The following is a 24,818-nucleotide window of genomic DNA, read 5'->3' on the forward strand; positions in this document are numbered from 1 at the left end:
CATTTACCCTCAGATTTTAATGATGCATTTTCAGATTCGTAAAAGAAATAATTTCCCCAGTAAATGTCAGCAGCATGAAAACCAGCACCAATTTGAGATAACCCAAACCACCGATAGAGACATAAGAACAGCATATTCAATGAACTGCTCATATCCAAAATTGCATCTGTTTTATGACCATGTAACGGTTCCAAACCTTGTAGGACAAATGATTGTGTTTCAGAAACGAGGCAATTATAACACCCTATAACACACTCTCTCTCTCTCTCTCTCTCTCTCTCTCTCTCTCTCATGCTCTCCTCTTTGTTCTTTATGTGTATGTGGCCTGCAGTTCATGAACCCCCTCCTCCGTACTGTATAGTGTATCCCGTACACAGCAACCTGCCATCTCTCTCCGCGAAACCTGAACAATGTAATGGCGCTGCAGAATGTGCAAGCACGTTCTTCTTGCCCCCCCCCCCAAAAAAACGATTTACCCTCTCCTTTTGCTGCAGTGAGACAGATCATCTCCGGTAATTCCATTCTACCCCCTTCAGGATTTTTCAATAAGCATGCTCCACACCTCCCCTAATTTACGGCCGCTACATCTCGTCCGTGCCTCAGTAAATCTTCTTTTCTTGCACTCCTGACACATGCGTTTATGCCATTTGTTTCTCTCTCTCCAACTCAACTCCCGCACTCTCTCCCTCTCTCTCTCTCTCTCTCTCTCTCTGGCTGAAAGTCGTACAGTGTGTTATGACTCAAAGAGAGCCAGAGAGCTGTGTTAAAGCCCATTATGTTGTCGGGCCTGAACGAATACTCCAGCTGAGCCCTTACTACCGCATTGTTCTCCCAGGCACGCCACACACACCGCTGCCCATCCCCGCACTCACTTCTGCTTCATTCCGACCAGTGGGCCACCGACCCACAGGTTGAGAACCCCTGATTCAGACCGGTCTGGACGTATTTTTAGGGTTTAGTCCCCAAATATCTTACCGAGGAGTTGTTTATATACTCATCGTCAGGATAGAAGAGCTCGTTGAATGGAGTTGTGCGGTAGTGCACGCAAAAATTGCTGCAAAATGAGCCGTTTGAGAGATGTAATGACCAGATATTGTGCAAGAAAAATGCTCGCTCGTTAAGCTGAACGCCTGCGTAGAGTTGTTTGAAGATTAGTTCACTAAACAAATCGAACCCCATCAGTGCCACCCACGTGTGTGTTCCTCTTCTGTGCAGTCTCCCTCACAGCCCTCCTGATTATCTTTACTCAATTGAGTAAAGTAGTTGCGCGAGTAAGTAACTGCCCTTTCCACTTGTTTGATTCAATTAACCCATTAAGACTGGGAACGCATCTGTGAACATTTTGTGCAAATCTTTGAATATATATATTTTTTTGTAAAGCGAACTCTTTGCTTCTGTGGGGTCCCTGGAACAACAGTTTGAGATGGGGTCCGCGACAAAATACATATAATTTTGGGGGTCCTTGACATGAAAAAAGGTTTGAGTAACACAATAGCATAACAGCAAAAGTTTTTTTTTTTTTTTTACTTTTAGGATTTCTGCTATTTTTTGAATAGCCAAAGAAATCCAAAAATGACACAGATGCGTTCCCGCTCTTAATGGGTTAAATTTGAAATACATGATATTATAAATACCAAATTACAACAAGTTGTCTCAAAACACTTTACATGTAGAGCAGAGATCCCCCCCGCCGCCCTGAGCAAGCATTTTTTTGCAACGGTGGCAGGGAAAAACAAGCCTTTAATGGGAACAAACCTCAGGCAGAACCAGGCTCTAGGGTGGGCAGCCATCTGCCTTGTCCATGTTGGGGGGGAAAGAGAGAGAGGGAGAAAGAGAGAGAGAGAGAGAGAGGGGAGAGAGACTATTATGACAATAAATAGTCAACTGTAATGACCATAACGATAATAGCAGATATAATAATTGTATAATATAATAGCAGTCCACAGTGACAGTCGTATTCCATGGAAACCCTTGAGCCGCACCCGGGGGTTCCACAATCACACCCTCGACCCGTTGTCACCCTCGACCCGTTGTCCCTTTTGCTATGAGTCAGGATACAAATAGAATCAGTGTTCAGAGTGTGGCTTAGGACCCAAAAGTTGCCGGAGGCCTGCTTTTGGGGTCCTGAGCCACACTCTCCGGAACACTGATTCTACAGCGTGCAGACAGTCTGACAGGGTCATTCAACAGAGGAACACTGTGTTTTATAGTACGCTGTCCCTACGCTGTCCCTGACTTCATATTCAGTGCAACACTTTTGGTCCCACTGGAAAACCCCAGTGGAGAGAGCCACTTCAACTGATGAATTTCCCCGATGTAGTGTCACATATGTAATGCAATAGCGCCACAAACACCACAGGAAGCCCACAAAACAAAACAGGACATTCATTTGGTGCACTGAGCACATTACCTCCGTTTCCCCCTTACTTTTCTTGCTGACGGAAGAAAAAAACAAGTCCTATCTGAGTAAGCCTCTCTCTAGTCGTGTACGTATGGCGTTCCACAGAATAAACGGCTTTGTAAAAAAGAAGATAAATGTGTTCCCCCCGTAAAGCTTTGTTAGTTTGAAGGGATGCATTAGGAATCTGTGTTGCTCCGTATCCCCCCGACCCCCCCCCCCCCCCCCCCCTCGCTCAGCCCTGGCCCCCGCGTATGTACTCGCCTCCACTGACAGTCCTCATTTCACGACTTTCCCTTCTCAATAAGTGGTGCATTTTTCACAAACACATTTATTTCCCTGAGTGTACATATCTTTTATTTTTCCTCTATTTTATCTCCTCTCTCGCTCTCGCTCTCTCTCTCTTGCGCCTTCCCTTCATCACTTCCTTTTTTTCTCCACGATTTAAATTTGAGTCACTGCAATCAGACGCAGCGTAAATATCTCCTAAAACCTCTCTCTGAAGATGCAGAAAGTCATTTCCATAACAAAAGTGCTCTGACAAGACAAACGGCCTCGACTAGCCGGTTCCAATTGCACTAATAGACCTGGTTGATGAGCATGCCTCTGTTTTTATTTCTCTCTCTCTCTCTCTTCTTTTTAATCTTTTTTTTTCTCTCTCTCTTTTTAAATCTTCCCTTCTGTTCTTGTCTTCCCAAACTCCCTCCCTCCGTAGCTTTAACCCTGGACTACTCTTTCCCTCTCTCGCTCTCTCTTGCTCTCTCTCTCTCTCTCTCTCTCTCTCTCTCTCTCTCTCTCTCTCTCTCTCTCTCTCTCTCTCTCTCTCTCTCCTTTCTTCCTCTTCTTCCTGTCCGTGCTACCTGCTCGTCACCTCGGGGCTTTGGGTGGAAAAAGGGTGGAATAACACCATGTGGCTTTTTGCTTTGCAGGAGGAATTAAAGAGTATAACTGCCTTGGTTTTTCCAGCCATTGTCCATCCAGAGACAAATACCATTGTCTTTATTCTTTATTTTTTTATTTCATTTTTTTCACTTTTTTAAATATTTTTTTTTACTTTTTTCTTTTGTTTTTGTCCTTTCCCCCCCTGTGGCGTCCGTCCTGATTGCGATCTCAACTCAACAAACCACTAATGTCTCAGTTCATACACCACAGGCTACTGATGACAAAGGCTCTGTTTAGGTGTGGTGGTATTGGCGAGGGGAGGGTTATTTCCTTATTTAAACAACAGTCACGGAACACCCCCCAGTCCCCAACCCCCCCCCCCCCCAACCCCCAACCCCCAACCCCCAACCCCCTCCCCAAGAAGGATGGCTGCTGGCAACCTGTAGAAGAACCGTCTCACCCTGCCTCCCTCCCTCTATCTTTCTTTCCTTCTCGTCTCTCTCTTCACGTTCACTGTAATCATTCTTGTCCATCCTGTCTGTCTGTCTGTCTGTCTGTGTGTTACTCTTACTGATTGTCATGAGTGTCTAACGGAAAACAAACCAGCTCCGACAGTGAAAGGGAAGAGCCGTGCCCCATGCACATGATCACGCCCGCGCGCACACATGCACACACACATGCACACACACACATGCACACACAGAGATGAGCAGCCTCCATCCATCTTAATGCAGGCTTCTTTTCATAATGTTGATGTCCGGAGCCACAGGGGAAAGACACAATAGCAGAGGCTCCCCATTCTGTGGAGGCACTGATTCCATTATTTTGCCCTTGAGTGGATTATTGTTTCACACGGGACATTAAGCATGGGTGGTGAGGCGTTATTTAACGCTCTCGTACCTCCCCGGGGGGGGGGGGCCAGTATGGGAGCTAACCTCAGCCATTCGATCCGGGGTGATGTCATGATGATGGGGCCATGGTCTGCAAAGCAGGCTCCGGTCCCCTAACCCGCACACATCTTAGGTTGTGCATTAGGATGGGGTATCACTTCTATTCCCTTTGCATTTCATCCAATCCAGAGACATCCCAGCCCTCCCTTCTCGGAGTCAAGTTGCAGCTTTGATATACAGCAGCATGCACAAGAGCAATATTGTAGGTTCAGGGACAGCAAAAAGCTCTCTTACACAGGATAACTACCACAACCAGCACTCTGTCATGTTGTCATTGCATGCATTGCACTCTCTCTTCTCCCTCTGTCTCTGTCTTTCTCTCCTTGTTTTCTGTTGTCTAGTTGATGTATTATAAAGCCACCCATGTATGCATCTCCACCTGAATACTATGCATACATGAAAGCTCTCTCTCTCTCTCACACACACACAACACACACACACACACACACACACACACACACACACACACACACACACACACACACACACACACACACACACACACACACACACACACACACACACACAAAGCATGCCTTCTGGATACATGTATATGTATGTATATATATATATATATATATATATATATATATATATATATATATATATATATATATATATGTATATGTGTGTGTGTATGTATGTTATATAGTGTTTTTGTGCCCTACAAAGAAGCAATGCAATAACTTTTGTTTGCCTAATCCTTGTCACACAATATATTCTGTTTCAGATGCAGCACTTGATTACAGTGCAAATCTGCTAGATCTGCCCCATAGAACAATAGAGACCGTATCCGAAACGTTGTGTTCCCTCTCCCTCTCCTGCTTTTACGTTATATCTTACTGTGTAACAATTCTGTTATTTTCTTCCTCTCCTGTCGTATGGGCCCGGGTGGGAGGGAGGGGGGGGATTATGAGTGTCGTCCTGTAGGTGTTTTGTGTGTAGCCAACACAGCATTGTCTCCCCATCCTGTTCTGAATGTGTATACAGCACATACATAGAGTATAGACACATGTTCCAATAATATTCCAACCCCCGGAATCTGTCTAAACTTCCCCTCTCTCTCTCCTCTCTCTCTCTCTCTCTGCGCCGTGATTGGTCGGCCACCAGGTCGTCGGGGGAGACGAGGGGAAGCGGGGAGAAGCTGGAGCTGACGATGAGCAACATCGGAGCGGACGTGCTGGAGCAGCTGCTGGAGTTCGTCTACACCGGGTCGCTGGTCATCGACTCGGCCAACGCCAAGATGCTGCTGGAGGCGGCCAACAAGTTCCAGTTCAGCACCTTCTGTAAAGTCTGCGTCTCTTTCCTCGGTAAGAAACCCCTACAGAGAGGACGGGAAGGGGTGTGTGTGTGTGTGTGTGTGTGTGTGTGTGTGTGTGTGTGTGTGTGTGTGTGTGTGTGTGTGTGTGTGTGTGTGTGTGTGTGTGTGTGTGTGTGTGTGTGTGTGTGTGTGTGAGAAAGTATCAATACTGCAATGTAGAAGTATACTCTGTTACAAGTAAAAGTCCGGAATAAAACATTATCTAGAGTATAGGTACTAAAGTATTGGCATCAAAATGTACTTAAAGTACCAAAAGTAAAAGTTCTAAAATGTTTGAAAATAGCAGATCTACAAGCTCACAACGCGTTGCGATGCGACGCGTTGTGAGCTTGTATATCGGCTATTTTCAAATAGCCTAGGTATAAAATAGGGCCGAAGTGGTAAATGTATGTTTTATAATATAATAATTTCTATCTGCAAAGTAACTAGTAATTAAAGTTTTCAAATAATTGTAGTGGAGTAAAAGTACGATATTTGCCTCTGAGATGTAGTGGAGCAGAAGTAAAAGTATTGAACATTGGAAATACTCCAGTAAAGTAAAAGTACCTCAAAAAGTACTTATTTTACGTTTACGTGTGTGTGTGTGTGTGTGTGTGTGTGTGTGTGTGTGTGAGAGAGAGAGTGTGTGCCTGTGAGTGTGTGTGCGCGCGCGCATTCATGAGTGTCTGTGCGTTGGTGCACACAATGTACCGTTGGTGTTCGTTTATCCATGTACTGTATGTGTGTGTCTTGGCGTGCACATACAGTGCAGGGGCACAGTGCGTGTATGTGCACGTTGCTGGAGCTGTTCCCCTGTGACCTTTTCCTAATACGCACAGCAGCAGCAGCTCCAGGCTTCTTCAAAAGCTGTCTTGTGCTGCCTCGCTATGCACAGCTTTGCAAAGGCAAGGCGACTTGTGCGGAAACCTGAATTTCCTCACGGTCCCTGGCACTAAACCACGGCTCATATAGTTTTTGTCAGCTTTCCAAAGCTACCAGGCACTCCTGTTGCTGAGAGAGAGAGAGAAAGAGAGAGAGAGGGAGAGAATCATGCATGCTCACTCCCTTAGCTAGCAGGCACGGTGCCTCTGATGCTATCCCAAGGGCTGGACCAGGCACCAGGGCAGATTTATAAAAAGGCCAAGGAACAATTGTCAGTTAAATGTCAAATCCTCTGGCTTGAACCTCGGGTGGAATGAAAAAAGAAAAATACAGATAGGGTTGATTCTCAGACAAGACCAGGGAAAGGAAGGAAGATAGGGACTTGGAGGATTTAAGGCAGACTTGTATTTAGTTGTGCACTGGTGTTGCACATCAAAACTAGCCAAGCTACAAGCTCACAATGCGTCGACGTGCTGCTTCGCGTTGTGAGCTTGCAGATCAGTTGTTTGGTGCACGACACCAAAGCCCTTGGTTGGGAGTAGGGATGGGAGGTGACAGGGGGCGGGTGAAAGATGTGTGTGTGTGTGTGTGTGTGTGGGGGCGGGGGGGTCTTGGCAGGGACCTAAGGGGTCAAAATGAAAAGCAAATGGCATGTCACAGATTTTCAGGGGCCAAGGGACCAAAAGAGACTGCAAATGTCAGGCTTTGCATTCCATTTAAGAGCGATTGTTTGGGGGTATCCATAACGCATGGGGGCCGTAATGGCTGGTTCTGAGCAAAAAGGTCAGAGCCAGGGAACGTCTGTGAACAGTCGGTAGCAGCCTGCATTGATTTGACTTTTCCTTCCCCCCTCCAGGCGAAAATACAGACTCATGGCTCTGTTGTGAAAATGAAAGAAAGCCATTTGTAGAATTGACTTCTACACAAACGTCAAACTATTCTTCCTCGACAAGATTCATGACATTTCGGCACATTGGATGGGTGGGTGGGGAGGGAGGGATAAACAGGCATGTCCTTGAGCAAAGAGAAATTGATGCCGGAGTCAGTCATGATTGAAGTCTGTAGCAAATAGACTGAGGGTAAAATAACAAATCCTTAACCCACCATCTGCCCGCTGCTTTTATGCGGAGAATTTCAAAAAATGAACTTTTATTGTTCCCCTTAGAATACTGTTTTTTTGTGAGTTACTGGCTTTCGCCCCCCAAGCACGGAGAGATAAAAAAATCAGCCTTTAATCAATGTTGTGCAGAGGAATCACTGTCAGTTTGAAGAGCAGGAATTATAAGTTATTTTTATAACTAGACGTCACACAAGTGATTTGGAGCGTCCTTCATATTTCATTTTCTTATTAAGGGCTTCAGCCTGGGACTGCAGGTTTCAAACATTCACTCATTTCCATTATTATCAACTATTTCTCTTGTTCCTATTCTTTTCTTTCCCCCACATGAATGATTCAGCAGCCGGTGACTCACAACAACTCACCAACATTCACCCCTGGTTTTGAAACCCATACACTGATGACATCAGAGATCTCCACATGGGACAAGGACAAGGACTAACAAATACTGAGATCTCCTTATATGGGCATAAAAGGGACAAGGACTGACAGACACACAGATCTCCATATGGGCATATCAGTCAGATTGGCGGTGGCACGTAGGTGTGTGAGGGCCCCGTAGTGGCTGTGACATGGCTGGTCATGGATTCGACAACAAAATTATTGCCAAGAAGTTTAACGAAACATTTGTCTCATAGCTGGTGAATTTACCTATTTTTATTGCATTTTTAACCATCCCTACAGTGTGTGTTATGTTGAGCGGGAAGAACGGGCAAGGTACTGTAGATGAGAAAGAGACCTGATAAGAAACACCTTCTTAGTGTCTGTCAACACATAACAGAAATGGTGAGATTCCTCTGTGCATCATCGCTGCCTCTCAGGAGCACGACATAAAGTAGCAGCACAACTGGAAACAATTCACTGGAGCAAATGGACAGTTAAGACCGTTATTTTTCTAGTGCTCTGCAGTCAAGAGGCTTGACTGAAGTGGCATTTTCCCTGGTTTAGAAACATTTGTATATTTTAGATGCTTTTTTGTGGGCAGATTTTGCTTTAGAGAGACAGAGTGCTTTAGTGAGACAGGAAACTGAGGGGAGTTACATGAAGAAACACAGGTCTCCATGCAGTCAAAATCGAACCGTGGGAACCGTCTTTGGTTAAAATAAGAGTTACATAGCTCTATATTCTGATAGTACTCATTATTTGTTTTGTTCAGTTACAGGAATCTCCCTGTCTCTCCAGCTCTTTATTAAACAGAAAATGCATTTTCATGTCGGGATACCAATTTTATCCAATCAGGATAGATAACTCAGACAGGATCCAGAAGATTAAAAAGGTGAAATTGGAAGTGATGACATAAAGAAATTAGCCAAAATTAGCCAAAATTGGAACTAGAACACTATAAAAATGAAGCTGATAATGGGTTCTTTCTCCTGATTGGCTGAGACATTTTGTATCCCACCTGAAAATTTATTTTCTGTTTATTAAAGAACCTGAACGATAAGGAGACCTTTGTTACTGAACAAACACTACAGCTATGATTACTATCAGAATATAGTGCTTTAACCTTTTAACAAAAAAAAACGAAAACGTTTTGTTTTAACCAAAAAATATCACTTACCCGACCTTTAAAATTGTATTGAATTGTAAACTGTAACATTGAGAGAGTATGTTTTGGCTTCATGCCTACTAAACCTGTTATAGTCGTTGTTCTTGCCCAGTTGTTGATCGTCTTTGTTAAAAAAAAAAAAAAAAAAATCAGTTTGAGCTGTTCAGCCTTGCCTCGTCTGCCTTTGGGTCGGGTGCCGCTCTCCACTCACCTGACACAACAGCTCAATCAAATAGCATGACAGAAGGTGCATCGGTACGACACAGCCTCGTCTCACCAGTGACCCGGGCTTTGATGCGGCATGAAGCCCACTTTTATTTGGCCTTTTGTGTTGTAGTGAGTTAGGAGATGTTAGGTGACCTTTACTGAGTGATATTTGTTTGGAAAAGGGCCCTCGGTGTTACTGTCCTCCTCCATATAAAAGTCCTGGCTTCATTTCCCCTCTGATGCATGTTGTTTGATCAGCCCTCTCACAGTGGCCATTAACTTAACCAGGGTGGCCAGTGTGTGTGCCTGCATGCATACTGTATGTCTGCCTGGCTCACGAGCCTACTGTATCTACTATCTGTGTGTGAGGCGTTTTGGGCAACTACGAATATGTTTTAAGTTGTAGTTGTACACAGGAGATGTTGCGTGTGCCATTGCGTGATTAACTAGACCTATGCTGACTGGAAACCGGGGTTTTGGTCTGCCCTCAGCCCTCCACTTCCGGTGGTGCGCCTATGTTTTCATTCCCACTAACAATATTTCTCCACGGAACACTAACACCATTTCTCCCAAAGAACATGGATTGTTTTGGTTATAAGCCCACTTGTTTCTATGATGAAAGAGCAAGTTAAAATGTTACTAACTTTCCGTGGTTTTGTCGGCTCTGAGGACGCTATTGTTAAATGAGTTTCGGTTTGTTTCCAGTGGGAAGCGAGCGCACAGATGTAAATCCCGCCCACTACATTTGATTGGGTAAAGCGCGGCCTGCTCCCTGATCTGAAGGCACGCCCACTTGTAGGTTAACGCGCACGCGTTCTGAACGGGGCTCCCGACAGATTCAGTAGCGCAGCTCTGAATCTGTTCTTGAGACATTACGTGAATATAGACAAGTGACAGGTCATGGAGGAATGAGAATGAGTTGTTAAGTTCGGTCACAATTTACAGTACATTTCAGGCCCACAAAAAGTACTTCTGTCCTTTCCAACAAAGCAAGGTCTCGTCAATGTCAAAGTAATGTCAGTGCTCACCACAGATGACCATCGCATCACATCCACGTCCCTGCCGGTGATTTCTTAGATAAACTGGGGGGGCCTCCAGGATCTGACAGGTCCACTTGAAAGTGCCCCCGCTAATCCCGACTCCCGCTCCCCATGCCATCCTGTGCCTCCTGCCCGGGCTGTGAGCGATCGATTCCCCTTGTTGTTTGTCCCTGGAGCAGTTTTTGAGTTATTATACTCGCGCTCCCTTTAGTCTCAGGCAGATACACACCTCGATAGGCCATGGGGTCTACACGCTCTCCCTCCAGCTGCATCCTCTCTCTCTCTCTCTCTCTCTCCCTAGCTACCTACAGTGGATGTATGATCGCCTTTCATGTTTTTTTCATCGATGTCTGAAGGATGCTCTTTTTTTTTCTTAACCCACCTGTCTTCTCACCCTCGCCTTCTTTCTCTCTCTCTCTCTCTCTCTCTCTCTCTCTCTGTTTCTCCTCACAGAGAAACAGCTGACGGCGTCTAACTGCCTGGGGGTGTTGGCCATGGCGGAGGCAATGAGTTGCACGGAGCTCCACAACATGGCCAAAGCGTTCGCTCTGCAGAACTTCCCTGAGGTGAGTAGTAGAGGGCGTCATCAGGCTTCATTGATCCGTCCATTACACCGTTCATCGATTCAGTGACGCCGTACGTGACCCCGCCACGACTTGACCCCCCCCCCCCCCCCCCCCCCACCAGCACATGAATGTGAATGTGCGGAGAGAGATAGAGACGCTTCGTAAATAAAAAAACGGCCAATGGGGCGACGACGTGACTGCAACGCGGTCACACCCAATTACAGAAAATCCATGGTAGGGATGAAGGGGGCGAGGAGCTGCTCATGCACACTCATCTTTTGTTAAACATGAGCTAAACAGATTGTTTTCCCTGTGGAACAGACACAGAATGGATCTGTGAAAATATACCAGCACACATGGTGGTGTGTAATTATCCCTGTGTGCTGTTAAAGGATGATGCAAAAAAAGAAATGTAGTTTCAGTGTGAGCAAGCTGAAGGGTGTCTGTGAGGGTGAGAAGGGTTGCCAGGGTTATCGAGTGGGCACTTCTAATCTCATATTGTGGTGAGGTAGTTCCTCGGACTGAATTTCTCAGCCAGAAAGTGCACTTTTTGTGGACTTGGAACATGTAATTGGATTTGTTATAATAAAATCTTTATTTGTATAGCAGCTTTCATGACGGCTCAAAGTGCTTTACAGAGCAAGAATACAATTACAGAAGAAGTACAACTAATTAAAGCAAAAAAGGAAAAGCAAAAGCATAAAACAGCATTGAATAATAGCAAAAGGCAGTGAATCAGGCAAAAACAGTGAGGACGTGAATAACAACACAGAGATTTAAAAATCAACTAAAAGCAAGAGTGAAGAAATAGGTCTTGAGTTGTGCTTTAAAGCTATCCACAGAGGCTGCCTGTCAAAACAACATTAAAATACTGTAGCAAAAAGTTACTTCATAAATGTATCTTTTTCTTTCCAGTCTTACCGTTCCACGCTCGAACGAAGGAGCACTAATGCTTCCTCTATCTTTTCCTATAAACCCGGAGTGCACGGGGCCGTTACTGGTGAACGTAATCTCGTATTGCGACGCATTGTGAGCTTGTAGATCGGCTATTTTCAAATGGCCGAAATGTATATAGGGCTGAAGTGGGTAATGTATGGTTTGTAATAATAATCAAAATCTACAAAGTAACTAGTAACTAAAGTTTTCAAATAATTGCCGTGGAGTAAAAGTACAATATTTGCCTCTGAGATGTAGTGGAGTAGAAGTAAAAGTATTGAAAATTGGAAGTGCTCCAGTAAAAGTAAAAGTACCTCAAAATGTACTTTGTATCATGCCAGTATAATAAATCTCAGGATTTCAACTGATGCGTCTCTTTTTAGGTGGCGGGCCAGGAAGAGATTTTGAGCGTGTCTAAAGATACCCTAGTGGCCTACCTGTCCAATGACAGCCTCAACACCAAGGCAGAGGAGCTGGTGTACGAGACCGCCATGAAGTGGATCAGACGAGACCCCGGCACCAGAGTACAGGTGAGGGGGAGCATGGGGGGACTAACTAAAGGCAAGATAGTTTGTGGTTGCTGTTGGATGTCACTGTTTTCTGCATGTGCATGACAGGAGTGTCCCTCAGCTCTGCCAGGAGATCCCTAGCAACATCATCCACAGTAGAATCATATATATGCACACTATATATATATATTTTACTATTTTATTTTTTTATTCAGAGTAGCCAGTTATTACCAGCTTGCAAAGCACGCTGGTCTAAGAAGAGTCTAGTCTTTCTAAACACTTTTTCATCATTGGCTGTCCTTTAAGCCAATGGGGATACTTTCCCATACTCTGAACGGGTGGTCTCGTCCTCCCAAGCTATATGCACTAGACACGCCTCTCGCCTCTATGGCAGTGTTGCCAGATTCTGCGAGAGAAATAAGCAACAGGTCTAAGCCAATGGGGAGCCACTAGCAGTGTTGCCAGATTCTGCGAGACACATTAGAGAAAACAGAAAGCACAAATTTCTCAGAGCGCTGCCTGTAGCTGCGGTGTCTCTGTGCTGAGCAGCAGCCGCTTGACACCGCAGTTATGATTGCCGTTCTGTGGATTATGTCTATATGTTGGCCATTAAAAAATAGCAGATATACAAGTACAACACTTCTTGCCTCGCTACGAGTTTGTACATGATGTCATTTTTTTAAACACACATCTTCTCTTTAGGGGGTCCCTGGCACAAAATATTTTCAGATAGTGGTCCGTGGGCCAAATACTGTACATGAAGTCAAATTTGAGGTCCTTGACATTGACTTGACATTTTTTGAGAACCAGTGCTGCATGATTATTGTATGTTCCCACGGCAACGACATGGAGGCAGGGTCAAATTTAAGCACACATGATGTCTCCCTCCCTCACTGTCCCTTTTCCCTCTGTCTCTTCCTCTACCTCTATCTCTCAAACGTTTTCAAACATTTTCAAAAACTGCATTGCAACAGCTGGTTGTACTGTATCAGTGATTAGAAGTGAGTTGAGTGGCATTATCTCCCTATAGCTCATGTCAGTGTTGATTTTGACAGCACATTTTGATTTAGCTTTAGTCATAGTCTCTTGAATCAAATTCCATTTAGTTTTAGTCATGTTTTAGTCATCTGAAATGTTTTAGTTTTTGTCTAGTTTTAGTCGACTAAATATCATAAGATTTTAGTCGACAAAATCTACCGCTGATTTAGTCGACTAAAATGTATTTTGGCGGTGCCTTGATGGCGTCGTAATGGCTGATTTTACTTGGTTGCATGCTGAAAATAGCCGATCTACAAGCCCACAACGCGTTGCAGCGCGACGCGTTGTGGGCTTGTAGATCTGCTATTTTCAGAGCGCGACACCCGAGCACAACCAAACATAAAATGAATTGTATTTTAGTTCTACTGGATCTCTTCTCCACTAGTCCCTCACTAACATTTTAGTCTAGTTTTTATTTGTTGACAAAATTGACAATATATTTAGTCTCAGTTAGTTATCGTAGCTTAGTCTTTACTTAGTTTTCGTCAGTGAAAAAACTAAAGGTAGTCGACGAACATTTTTCGTCATAGTTTTAGTCGACGAAATCAACACTGGCTCATGTCAAACCAGACACAATGTTACACATGGATTAAAGTTCTCAGTCGCCACGACTGATTACAGTCATTTGGATTCCATAGAGAAACCAGCATGTCTTTTGTGAAATGTAGCCGATCTACAAGCTCTCAATGCATCTGCGACGCTTGTAGATGGGCTATTTTCGGTTATCATTTTAAGATCAGAGTTTTTGAAGTGATCAAACTAGCAATATGTTTGGAAGCATAAAATCTCTCGGATATTTCATGTAAAAGGAAATTGAGGTTGAAGCCTCAATATGTTGATTTCTGAACAGCAGGAACACTATTACTAAAACATCATAACTTTACATATTGTGTTAATTGTTTAGGAAACGTGTGTGTGTGTGTGTGTGTGTGTGTGTGTGTGTGTGTGTGTGTGTGTGTGTGTGTGTGTGTGTGTGTGTGTGTGTGTGTGTGTCTGTGTGTCTGTGCGTGTCTGTGTTAGGGTTCACACTGGTTCACAAGTCACACATGAGATTTTATTTTTGCTTTAATACACGCACACAACCCATCAGTGTGGGTTGTTCTTTTTATCGTCAAAGCCAGTGTCTATTCCCATTTCTGCAATACAAGCCATGGGTCAACTGGCTAGATGTGTACAGTAGCTTGTAGAAGAAAGTACATGCACTAGGATCACTACCCCTGTCATTGTTCTGGCTCTTTGCTTTGAAGGACTCTTTCCTCAAGCCCTTTCCAACAGCGGCGAATTTTCTCAAGAGAGTTAATAAAGCCTGCTTTGTGCACTTTGCTCAACACCGTTTTATACAACTGGCTAATGTGATGTTTTTCGCGGTTGGCTTCCCGTCTCTCTACACTCCGAATATGAATAAATGAAATTATTTTTAATTCACACTGAAGTGACTTTAAAAAAAAAGAAGGGAGGAAAAAAAAGTGCTCTACCAGCGCGTCTATGTTTTTACATTCGGCTCCGCATGTCTCCTTTCAGAGGAGAATAACACACTGCGAAAACAATGTGTTCCCAAACCCAAGGCGAGTGACTTCTCTCTCTCTGCCTTATTCTCTCTCTCTCTCTCTCCCTCTCTCTCTCTCCCTCTCGTCCTCTCTCTCTCGTCTCTGTGAAGCGTTCATCAACTCTGAGCTTCAGATACAGCCTAACACAGCAGTTGCTTATGATCCCAGGAGTGCTTTGCCCCCAGAATTCACTCTATTCTTAGTTTCACTTCATCTGTTTACGAGACACTGTACTACATACATACTTAATAATAAAAACCAACAACAGCAGCAGTAGCAGCGTGCACTCACCTGCACGCCCGTCTAATGGCTGACTTGACTTTTTGCTGGTGTTTCTCCAATAGGATACAATAGGTATTGACAGTGAATATACAATGGGTTGAATCTCTCAACAAACAAGAAAGGATTGATTGGCCTCAAGGTCCACCTCAGTCCACCGTCATGAATATGAAAAAGCCAACTGGATTACACGGTGCATAGATTAGATAGACATCCCTGTAGAAGACTATATGCTCCAGGGGGAACGCAGTTGTTTTATGGATCCTCACCCGAACCCATGAATTAAAAAGAAAAAGTGAGACTTTAACCGATTGAGACCTGAGGCCTTCTAAATCAGTAGTTCTCAAACATTTTCGCACCCAGGACCCCCAATTGGATATGTATTTGGCCCCCATCTGAAAATGTGTTGTGCCATGGACCCCCAGAAGAGAAGATTTGTGTTTAAAAATAAATGAATCTGAATTATTCCAAAGTTTTCAAACACTTTCAAGAGTTTTCTAAATGCTCATCGCGCTGTGAGCTTGTATACTGTATCTGCTATTTTTGAGAACCACTGTTCTAAATCCTAAGAGTTTTCTGAAACACATATGTTGCTATAGTATACAGCATATAGCTAAAATCTAAAATGACACTGATGCTTTTCCGGTTTTAATGGGTTAAGACAGGCATTACATTTATACATACCTTGAAAATTGAGGTAAGATTATTACCGACTCAAATTGCATTGGTCCGTCACAAGAGTCGTCTTCCACCCAGAGCCATAGTCACAGCCAGTTTCACTTTATTGGCACCCACTTGGTACAAGGCACTTAAGTCAATATTAGGATTTCCATGTTATGTGTTTAAGCGTTTTATCGCTCGTCGTTTGACATGCAGCGGCATCAGAGTACTGCGATGTTCAACAGCTTGTCTGCCTCCCCGAGAGGTGGATGGGTTCGAGAGGAGCGACCACCATCACAAAGCACGAGGATGAACAACAAATAGTCCTGAATCAATCAGACAAAAGAGCGACTCCCACGCATGTACCGGAGAGAGAGAGAGAAAGAGGAGAGGACACATAGGAGAGATTGCTTGTCCTTGTAGATGTAAGCGCTGACAAATGGCCCACGTCAAGTGATGGACGTACAAAAACCTCTCCCGTGGGGGCGCACGGCGTCACGGCGCGTTGATGATGTTAAGAGGTGATTTATGGTGATTTATACTTAGTTGCGCACCGGTGTCGCATACACCGAAAACAGCCAATCTACAAGCTCACAACGCCTCACGCCGTGACACGTTTGTCAGCTTGTAGATCCGCTGTTATTAGTGCACGAAACCGGCGCACAACCAAGTATAAAAAAATCAGGCATTATTATTGTGCAGCAGTGTTGATTTCCTCGACTAAAACTATGACGAAACATTTTAGTCAACTACCTTTTTTCACTGACCAAAACTAAACAAAAACTAAATATAAACTAAGCTATGATGACTAAAACTAAGACTAAATATATTGACAATTTCGTCAACAAATAAAAACTAGACTAAAATGTTAGGGCGGGAGATCCAGTAGAACTAAAAGACAAGTCATTTTATGTTTGGTTGCGCTCGGGTGTTGTACTCTGAAAATAGCAGATTTACAAGCTCACAACGCGTCGCAGCGCGACGCGTTGTGAGCTTGTAGATCGGCTATTTTCAGGATGCAACCAAGTGTAAAATCAGCCATTACGACGCCACCAAGGCACCGCCAAAATACATTTTAGTCGACTAAATCAACTGTAGATTTAGTCGACTATAATCTCATGATATTTAGTTGACTAAAACTAGACTAACAGTAAAACATTTCAGGTGACTAAAATATGACTAAAACTAAATGGAATTTTATTCAAAAGACTATGACTAAAACTGAATCAACATTTGCTGTCAAAATCAACACTATTGTGCAGTCAAAAGCTCCCACCGGCACCGAACTCAAAGTGAGGGAGCTGACGTGGTCCAACAGGTTTGAAATTTGACACGGGTGTTGTGAATTCACAAGTTTGGGTCAGAGACTCCCTCCCGATGCGCTTTTTTTTTTCAGGGGGTTGCACACATGAGGTCTCTTATCATCAGCATCAAAAGCACAGCTTTGGCCGCGGCACAGCCCTTGCTCAGTCCAACGCAATCTCACACTCTAATGGAGAGGTGGAGAGGTGAGCCTCTCAGATGAAAGAGAAGGAATGTGCGGAACCTTTTGCCAGCTGTCTGAGCCGCACCACGACCACCGGCCGCCCAGTCTAAAGAGAGAGAGAGAGAGAGAGAGAGAGAGAGAGAGGTGGAAGTGAAGCAAGATGGAAAATCACAGAGAAACGGGGCAGAAAAAACACACAGAGAAAGATGGAGAGAGACGGGGAGTGAGAGAGAGAGAGAGCAATGTTAATGTTCTGATCCGATGCAGTAGGTGGTCTCTCTCTCTCTCTGTGTAGAGCCATGACACCCAGGTATGATTGAGCCCTCGGTCAGCCTCAAATCTCCGCTCCGTGTGTGACCGACAAACCAACTGAGACCGCTGCCAGAGAGGAGCGGGGAAGTGAGGAGAGGCAGGGAGGAGGTTCTTGAATCTTTTCCCATCATGCCACAGGAGGACGAGATGTGATTCTTAATGGCTGAGTTTACACGCCTGGTCCACCTCAGGCTCATTCCCACCGCTTCCCTCCCCGCCGCTGAACCTGTGACACTTTTTAATGACACGTCAGCGCCGAACGTCCCAGGAACCGAGATGGAACTGCTTGAAGCTATATGTGCAGGAGCCGCGTGCATACGTGCGGGTGCACGTGTGTGTGTGTGTGTGTGTGTGTGCGCGTTTCCCGGAGACCAGCGTGTCTGTCTACACACTGCGCTGTTGGTTGTGAGCCGCGGGCTACGGAGCTGAGAAGTGGCATATTGAAGGAGCTGGGTAAATAATATGCAATTTCCCTTCTCCATCTCTACCTCTCTCTCCCTCTTTCTCTCTCTCTTTCTCTCTCTCTACCGCTCTCTCTACCGCTCTCTCTCTCTGCCTGATACACTGTCACTAACATCCGATGGTGCCTGGGAAAACGGGGGCCCGGACAACGCTTAGAGAGACGGAGTGAAAGCATTTGAGCGTTAATAATGGGCTGGTATGAGACACAAAGGAATTGAGTGAAACAAGAGAGCCGTATCATTTTCTTCAGTTGTGTATGTATGCAGGCCCCCGAGTGCGCGTGTGCATGTGTATTTTTTGAGTGCGTGCGTTGGAGAGATGGAAAGAATTTGCCTGTGCACTTGTGTGAAAAGGACGACATGAAACCAAAAGGAAAAACAAGTAACACAAATGCAATCATTGCGCTTGCAAAACACATGTATTGCTTTCCACAGCAGTGGAATAAATTTCATGTACAACGAAGGGAAAAGTCTCTAAATGCTTCGCATACTGTATCTGCAGTTTAGTCCTTTATTGACCATGAAACAACACAACATGTACTGTACCGTCTGAGAAATGAATCATCCTTCACAGTCAGTGCCTACTTCAGTGTCTTCCCTACGTGCTTACATACTTACATAAAAACGCAGCTTTAGGGGGCCCGTTGGTGGACTATTATGTGTTTTTCCTCTTCTAGAGAGACTTGCAGAGGGAAAACTGTCCTTACTTCCACCTAGGAGCCTTTGTGCAAGGGCCAAAGACACATGGTTCCAATTATAACAGGCACGGCCCCTGTCAGAGACCTGAATAGGACCTCCATTATGCTTCAGCTCCAACATATTTCATAGGGGATCCTATCTATCCAGGTGACTTGCTCTGAGAAAGAAGGCTGATAAATTGGCTCTCTGGAAAGTGGCCAACTAATGTAGCCGCTAAAAAGGACAGTTAATGGTGTATTTCACTGATATAAAGGCCAGCCTGGCCATTAGCACAGGCCCACTGTCCACTCCTCAAAAATAACAATGACTGGGCTTGACATTTGCCGTTTTCCAAGCCAGATGAATATGGGGGAAGGCTATTACTTTTTGTCATACTCATTTTAAGTTATCTCTTTCTGACTTTTCACATATTTTTTTTGTTAGCTCAATAGCTGTCGTTATTAATCTAGTGTATTAAAAATACATAAACCTATAGGCGATTGCAATTTCCAGGCTTAACTTATTTCCAGGCTTTCTCATAGGAGAACGCCCTGAATGTGTAAATTAATGCGTTTATCCGGCCTACTGTGAACTATTACGGCATTTTCCTGCTCAACGCCGGTGCAATTACTGTACCAGAATTTACACTCATTCTAAAAGAGATAATGAGAGTGAAGATCTACAGTAACATTAGTTAAATATAGATTCATGGGCTAATTAAATATTTTACTATTAAACATTTTACCTGTGGGAAAACAAATCAACCAAATAAGGCCAAAATTAGCACTTTCTGTCTTGGTTTGAATACTTGCACATCAGCAGCAGTGAGATAATGGGGATGAATAGGCTTCCGTGAGTTTGTTGGGGAAATGGGATGGCAACACGTCACTGGCTGTTTGCACCCTAACTAGTTATAATAATACTGTATAATATTAGAACTAGTTCTAAGATATAACTATGGTTTGCATGCTGCATTAGGGAGTTCATTTTGCATAATGTGTGTTTCGACAATGGGGAGTCAATCATTCAGGAGGACATTAACATTAACTCCGGCGAAAAAACGACAGAAATTACTTCAGTGTGAAACTGCAGAGAATGTGAACTTAATTAACATAATATCCGGCTGCTGCCCATGTCCCCTCTCTGGTCGAATTTCCCACGGCTCAAACATGGCAGCAGCCTGATATTAAGTTCATTAAATTCAACATCCTCCCAGCTCCAGCTTCCTGTTCAAGAATGTTTTCAACCACGTCAAGTTCTTCACCTCAAAATGGGACGATTAACCTCGCTAAGTGTGTAAAAAAAAAAAGAAAAAGTAGATGAGAAGAGAAGAACTCAGAACTTGACGTGGTTGAAAACATCCTTGAACAGGAAACTGGGTTGACGTGTGCTTAATTAACATCAGACTTTAATATCAGACTGCTGCCTGTGTGATCCGTGGAAAATTCAAGCCGACAGGAGACACGGGCAGGCAATGAAGATCGATGCCAAGGCCGTTTTCACTTTTCCTCCAATATGTCTGTATTACATCTATTCTCCCTCTCTTTCTCCTCCTCTGCTGCTCTCTCTCCATCTCCCATGTACACACACACACACACACACACACACACACACACACACACACACACACACACACACACACACACACACACACTTGTGCCTTAATGCATGCAATGTCACAGTCTATATCCCTTGGTCTCAAGAGTTGACAGTAGACTTGACTATCGCTCAGACACTGGAGAGTGTCCCAAGCATGACTTGTAATATCACAAAAACCGACTAGTTCTGACTTGTTTATGCAAGCCAGTGATCTGTGCACCGCCCTCTTCATCCTCCACATTCCCTCGCGGTCCCCGCAGCCGGCCAGCTCCATGATGTGTGCAACGAGTCGAACGCGGCCACTCAACCCCCAGTGACAGCCCCCCTACGCACGCATCGAAGGCTTTTCATTTCCGCGCAGGTCTCTGGTGAAACACGCCATCGCTCAAATCCCGTCGCACCGGGGATATCAGAGTCTGAGAAAAGAAAAAGAATTGCTCCATCACTGCCTGCCACAGGAAACATTCTTCGTTTCCAATTGACCATGCGAGGAAAATAATATCAGGCTGCGACAGAAAAATATATTACTCTATGTGGGGAGAACTGCATGCTAATGTAGGCATTTCTTCAAAATTGCAGCATCTTATAACCTTTAACACTCCAGGTTTTACTGTGTAAAAAGCGATAACATCATAACAATGTTCTGACTCAGTGGACAAACTTATTATATTGATCAAGGCATGAATATACTAGTCTTTTTACCTTCTGAGAGACACTGCCGCCCCAGGCAGTGTCTCAGAGGGTAAAAAGACCATCTGGGAGACAGAAGGTTACCGGTTCGATCCCCTACTCCTCCTGGCTGCACGTTGAAGTGTCCTTGAGCAAGACACCGAACTTATAATTGCTCCCGATGAGCAGGTTGTTGCCTTGTGTGGTTGCCTCATCACGTGCTGTGTAACGTTGTTCCACCATAGCGGTGTGTGTGTGAATTTATAGTAAAGTACCATCTTAACCCATTAAGGCCTGAGGTTCCGATTCTACAAATGTCTTCTAACAGTTTTCTGGAAAACGTATGTTTCTATATCAGTGGTGCTCAAAGGTTTTCATGTCAAGGACCACCCAAAATGATATGTACTCGGACGCGGACCCCCATCTCAAAATATTTTGAGATGGGGATATAAAATTGTTTTTTTAATCAGATTACATAGATATTCCCTCAAGTATCTTAGCCATCCAGGAAGGATTGATCTTTTGTATACAGAAATGTTCCTCACGTGCATATCCAGGGTTCCTTTTGCTGGGGGGGATGGGGAAAAATCAATGCCTCTGTTTTGTTTTAAATATCCCCCCTCCGGTTATTCATTTTTATCACCGGTGGGGGGATATGTTTTATTCTTGCTTCTGGTCAGACTGAATTAAATACTTGCCTTTACTTTACGGACATGTAGACTTGTTTCACAAATCGAACCCTGTACACACTCTCACACAGGCATACAATTAAGCTCAAGAGACATGCATCAAAACATACATTGCCACAGTTTTGACATGTACAAAGAAGCCAACACACTCTCACACATGCACACACACACACACACACACACACACACACACACACACACACACACACACACACAGTAAGAAGGGTGAAAGCTGTGGTCACTCCAGGTGACTGAGTTTGTTAGTGCTGTGAGGCTAAACATGGCTGCACGCTCTATTGAACACCCCCCCACTGACAAACACAGACCTGTGTCAGGTGTGTGTGTGTATGTGTGTCTTGTTTGTGAATGAGTGAGTGAGTCTGGGAGTATGTGCGTGTATTTCTTCATGTGTTAAGCTAGTGCAGAGGGTTGACAGTCCATTTGTCCACACTAAAGCAGGCGAGCGCTTCTCTCTGCTCAAAGAAAAGCAAATAGATATGAGCATCGGAGTATCATTTAATTAATGGTTCCACCGGAGCCGAATCATTTCACTTTACACACACACACACACACACACACACACACACACACACTCTCTCTCACATGCACACGAATACATACACAAGCGCTAACATGCGCCAGTGCACAACACGCACACACACCAAAACACACACACACACACACACACACACACACACACACACACACACACACACACACACACACACACACACACACACACACACACACACACACACACACACACACGCACACACACACACACACACACACACACACACAAGGTGTTAGTCCTTGCTGACAGTAGCGGAATAGGAAACGCTCAGCGGGCATTTGTCATTTTGTGTCGGTGGATGGCAGCCTCCCGGCTGCCTTTGACAGATCTGAGAGACTCCTCTGTTCGACACATTATCCCTGCCTCGCACCCAGACATCCACATTTTGTGTGTGTGTGTGTGTGTGTGCATGCGTGCGTGTGTGCATGTGCGTGCGTGTGACAGATCTCTGTCATATGGATGCTGGAGAGGCTGTTGTGCGAATCACTTCCCATTACTTTAGGTTCCAGCTGACCGCAGGCAGCCACAGCAAAAATTCGGAGTGTTAATTCAACTCCATTTGTACACTATCAAAGTTACAGACACAAAAGTGTCAATTTTTGCACTCATATTTGTATTAACCCCCGGATTTTGCAGTGTATGCAGTCTACCATCCTGCCGATTGTTCTAAGAAATAAGAAATAATTAGCTGAAAAGGTTACATTTATTGCTGGAACTTTTCATTCCTACGAGCTATGTGCATAAAAATGTATAGCTATGCTATTTTATTATTGCTGTTGGAATTATATCATAATAAGCATCACTCTACTCTATTGATAGTATTTGTAGGGTCTATTTGATAGGGACAAATACACATTGAAAAACAAAAAAATGCGTAATCCATTAGATGAGTTGCATTTGTGGCTTAAGCACATTTTCTGATCATTTATTCTGTAACAAATCATAGATATTTTTTAGCAAAGGGACATAATATTTCAAGTTTCCATAATGAGGTCCCACTGGACTGTTACAGTAGGGAAATTGTGAACTTTTCAATAGTATTGAACTCCCACAAAGTTTTATAGCCAGCCAGCATTAGATTTTTTTTGTTTTTTATCTTAAAACTTTAAAACTTCCAAATTGGTGGCGCGATTTGCCCACTCGGCAGTTGGCAGCAATTCAACTCCAATTTGGACCGCGTAGTTATCAGACTTTTTAATCACTGCAAATGGCTATTTCAATTTGAACACGTTGTGGCCCAATATTTGAAAGTACTGTGAACCCCATTCCAATGTGATGCAGGTTTGGGGGGATTCTACTTAATACATAGAGAATAATACAGTTTATTCTCCCAGCCGTATGAGCAAAAATTCCATACAGAATTCAATAGTGTGGCTTGTCGGTAGACGAGTTTTGCATCTCCGTGTGTGTGTGTGTGTGTGTGTGTGTGTGTGTGTGTGTGTGTGTGTGTGTGTGTGTGTGTGTGTGTGTGTGTGTGTGTGTGTGTGTGTGTGTGTGTGTGTGTGTGTGTGTGTGTGTGTGTGTGTGTGTGTGTGTGTGTGTGTGTGTGTGAGAGAGAGAGTCAGATAGCTACTGATAGATGGGAGCGTGAGAATGGATGTATTCCAGAGTGTTGTACTGTATGCGTATTGAATATGCTGTGGGGTATTTGTGTATATCTGCACTGCAACTATTGTGTGTGTGCGCGCAATATTATTGTGTGTGTATATATTCTTGAGTGTGTGTGTGTGTGTGTGTGTGTGTGTGTCTGTATGAATGTGTACGCGAGAGTCTGTGTGAATGTGTTTATGGGCTGTGTGTGTGTGTGTGTGTGAATAGCATGGGGCAGCAGGGTACAAGGTGCTATATCCATTGCATGTCAGTCGAGAAACAGATGGACTTGAGCTTACTTTTCCTATAATTGCGTCTTGTCCGAGGTAGAATGAAGGATGGTGAATGCATGTGGGAGGAGTGTGACGTTGCCTATTAGCTAAAAGTAGCTTCCCCATATGTCCTCGTACTGCCGTGGATAGCCTTGAAGCCCTGCTGCCTCCATATGGTCTGTGTATTAAAAGAAACTGAAGTCTTTAAGCTTGATTTATAGTTGGTTTGCGCGTTGGTGTCTCACATCGAAAATAGCTGATCTACAAGCTCCCGATGCATCGCGATGTGGCACGTTTTGAGCTTGTAGATTTTTGTTGCGCAACACGGCGCGCAACCAAGTATAACTCTTAATACTCAGACTGCAGAAATAAACACTGTCATGCATCGTTTGAAGATCCGCTGGGAGTGGGACGCATTTTGCAGTCGACGCGCTTTTTGATCTGCATATTTCAGATATCATTCCTGCTGGAATTCACCAATAGAGAGTGGAGGTACAAATTACCGTATGTCTTAAGAGGGGGCGCACACAAACACGTGTTATAATTATAAAGGCCTAATTTTTTTAAAGTTTGCTTATGTTGGTAATGTTTGTCTAAACATTGGAGTAAACCGTCCCCTCCCGCTCCC

At 44.2% G+C, this 24,818-nt stretch overlaps 1 protein-coding gene across 2 annotated transcripts in view; it reads left to right on the forward strand.

Annotated features, from left to right (window-relative positions):
* The window catches only part of klhl29 (kelch like family member 29), a 327,639-nt gene that overhangs the window by 217,429 nt on the left and 85,392 nt on the right, over nucleotides 1–24,818 (forward strand). For both annotated transcript variants that reach the window (XM_084083023.1, XM_084083024.1), the window contains 3 exons: nucleotides 5,341–5,540; nucleotides 10,779–10,891; nucleotides 12,211–12,357. In XM_084083023.1, the coding sequence (XP_083939149.1) occupies nucleotides 5,341–5,540; nucleotides 10,779–10,891; nucleotides 12,211–12,357 (460 nt within the window). The remainder of the gene's footprint in view (nucleotides 1–5,340; nucleotides 5,541–10,778; nucleotides 10,892–12,210; nucleotides 12,358–24,818) is intronic.

The sequence above is a fragment of the Gymnoscopelus microlampas genome, assembly GCF_963454915.1.
Source record: "Gymnoscopelus microlampas genome assembly, chromosome: 16".
In the NCBI taxonomy this organism is placed as follows: Eukaryota; Metazoa; Chordata; class Actinopteri; order Myctophiformes; family Myctophidae; genus Gymnoscopelus; species Gymnoscopelus microlampas.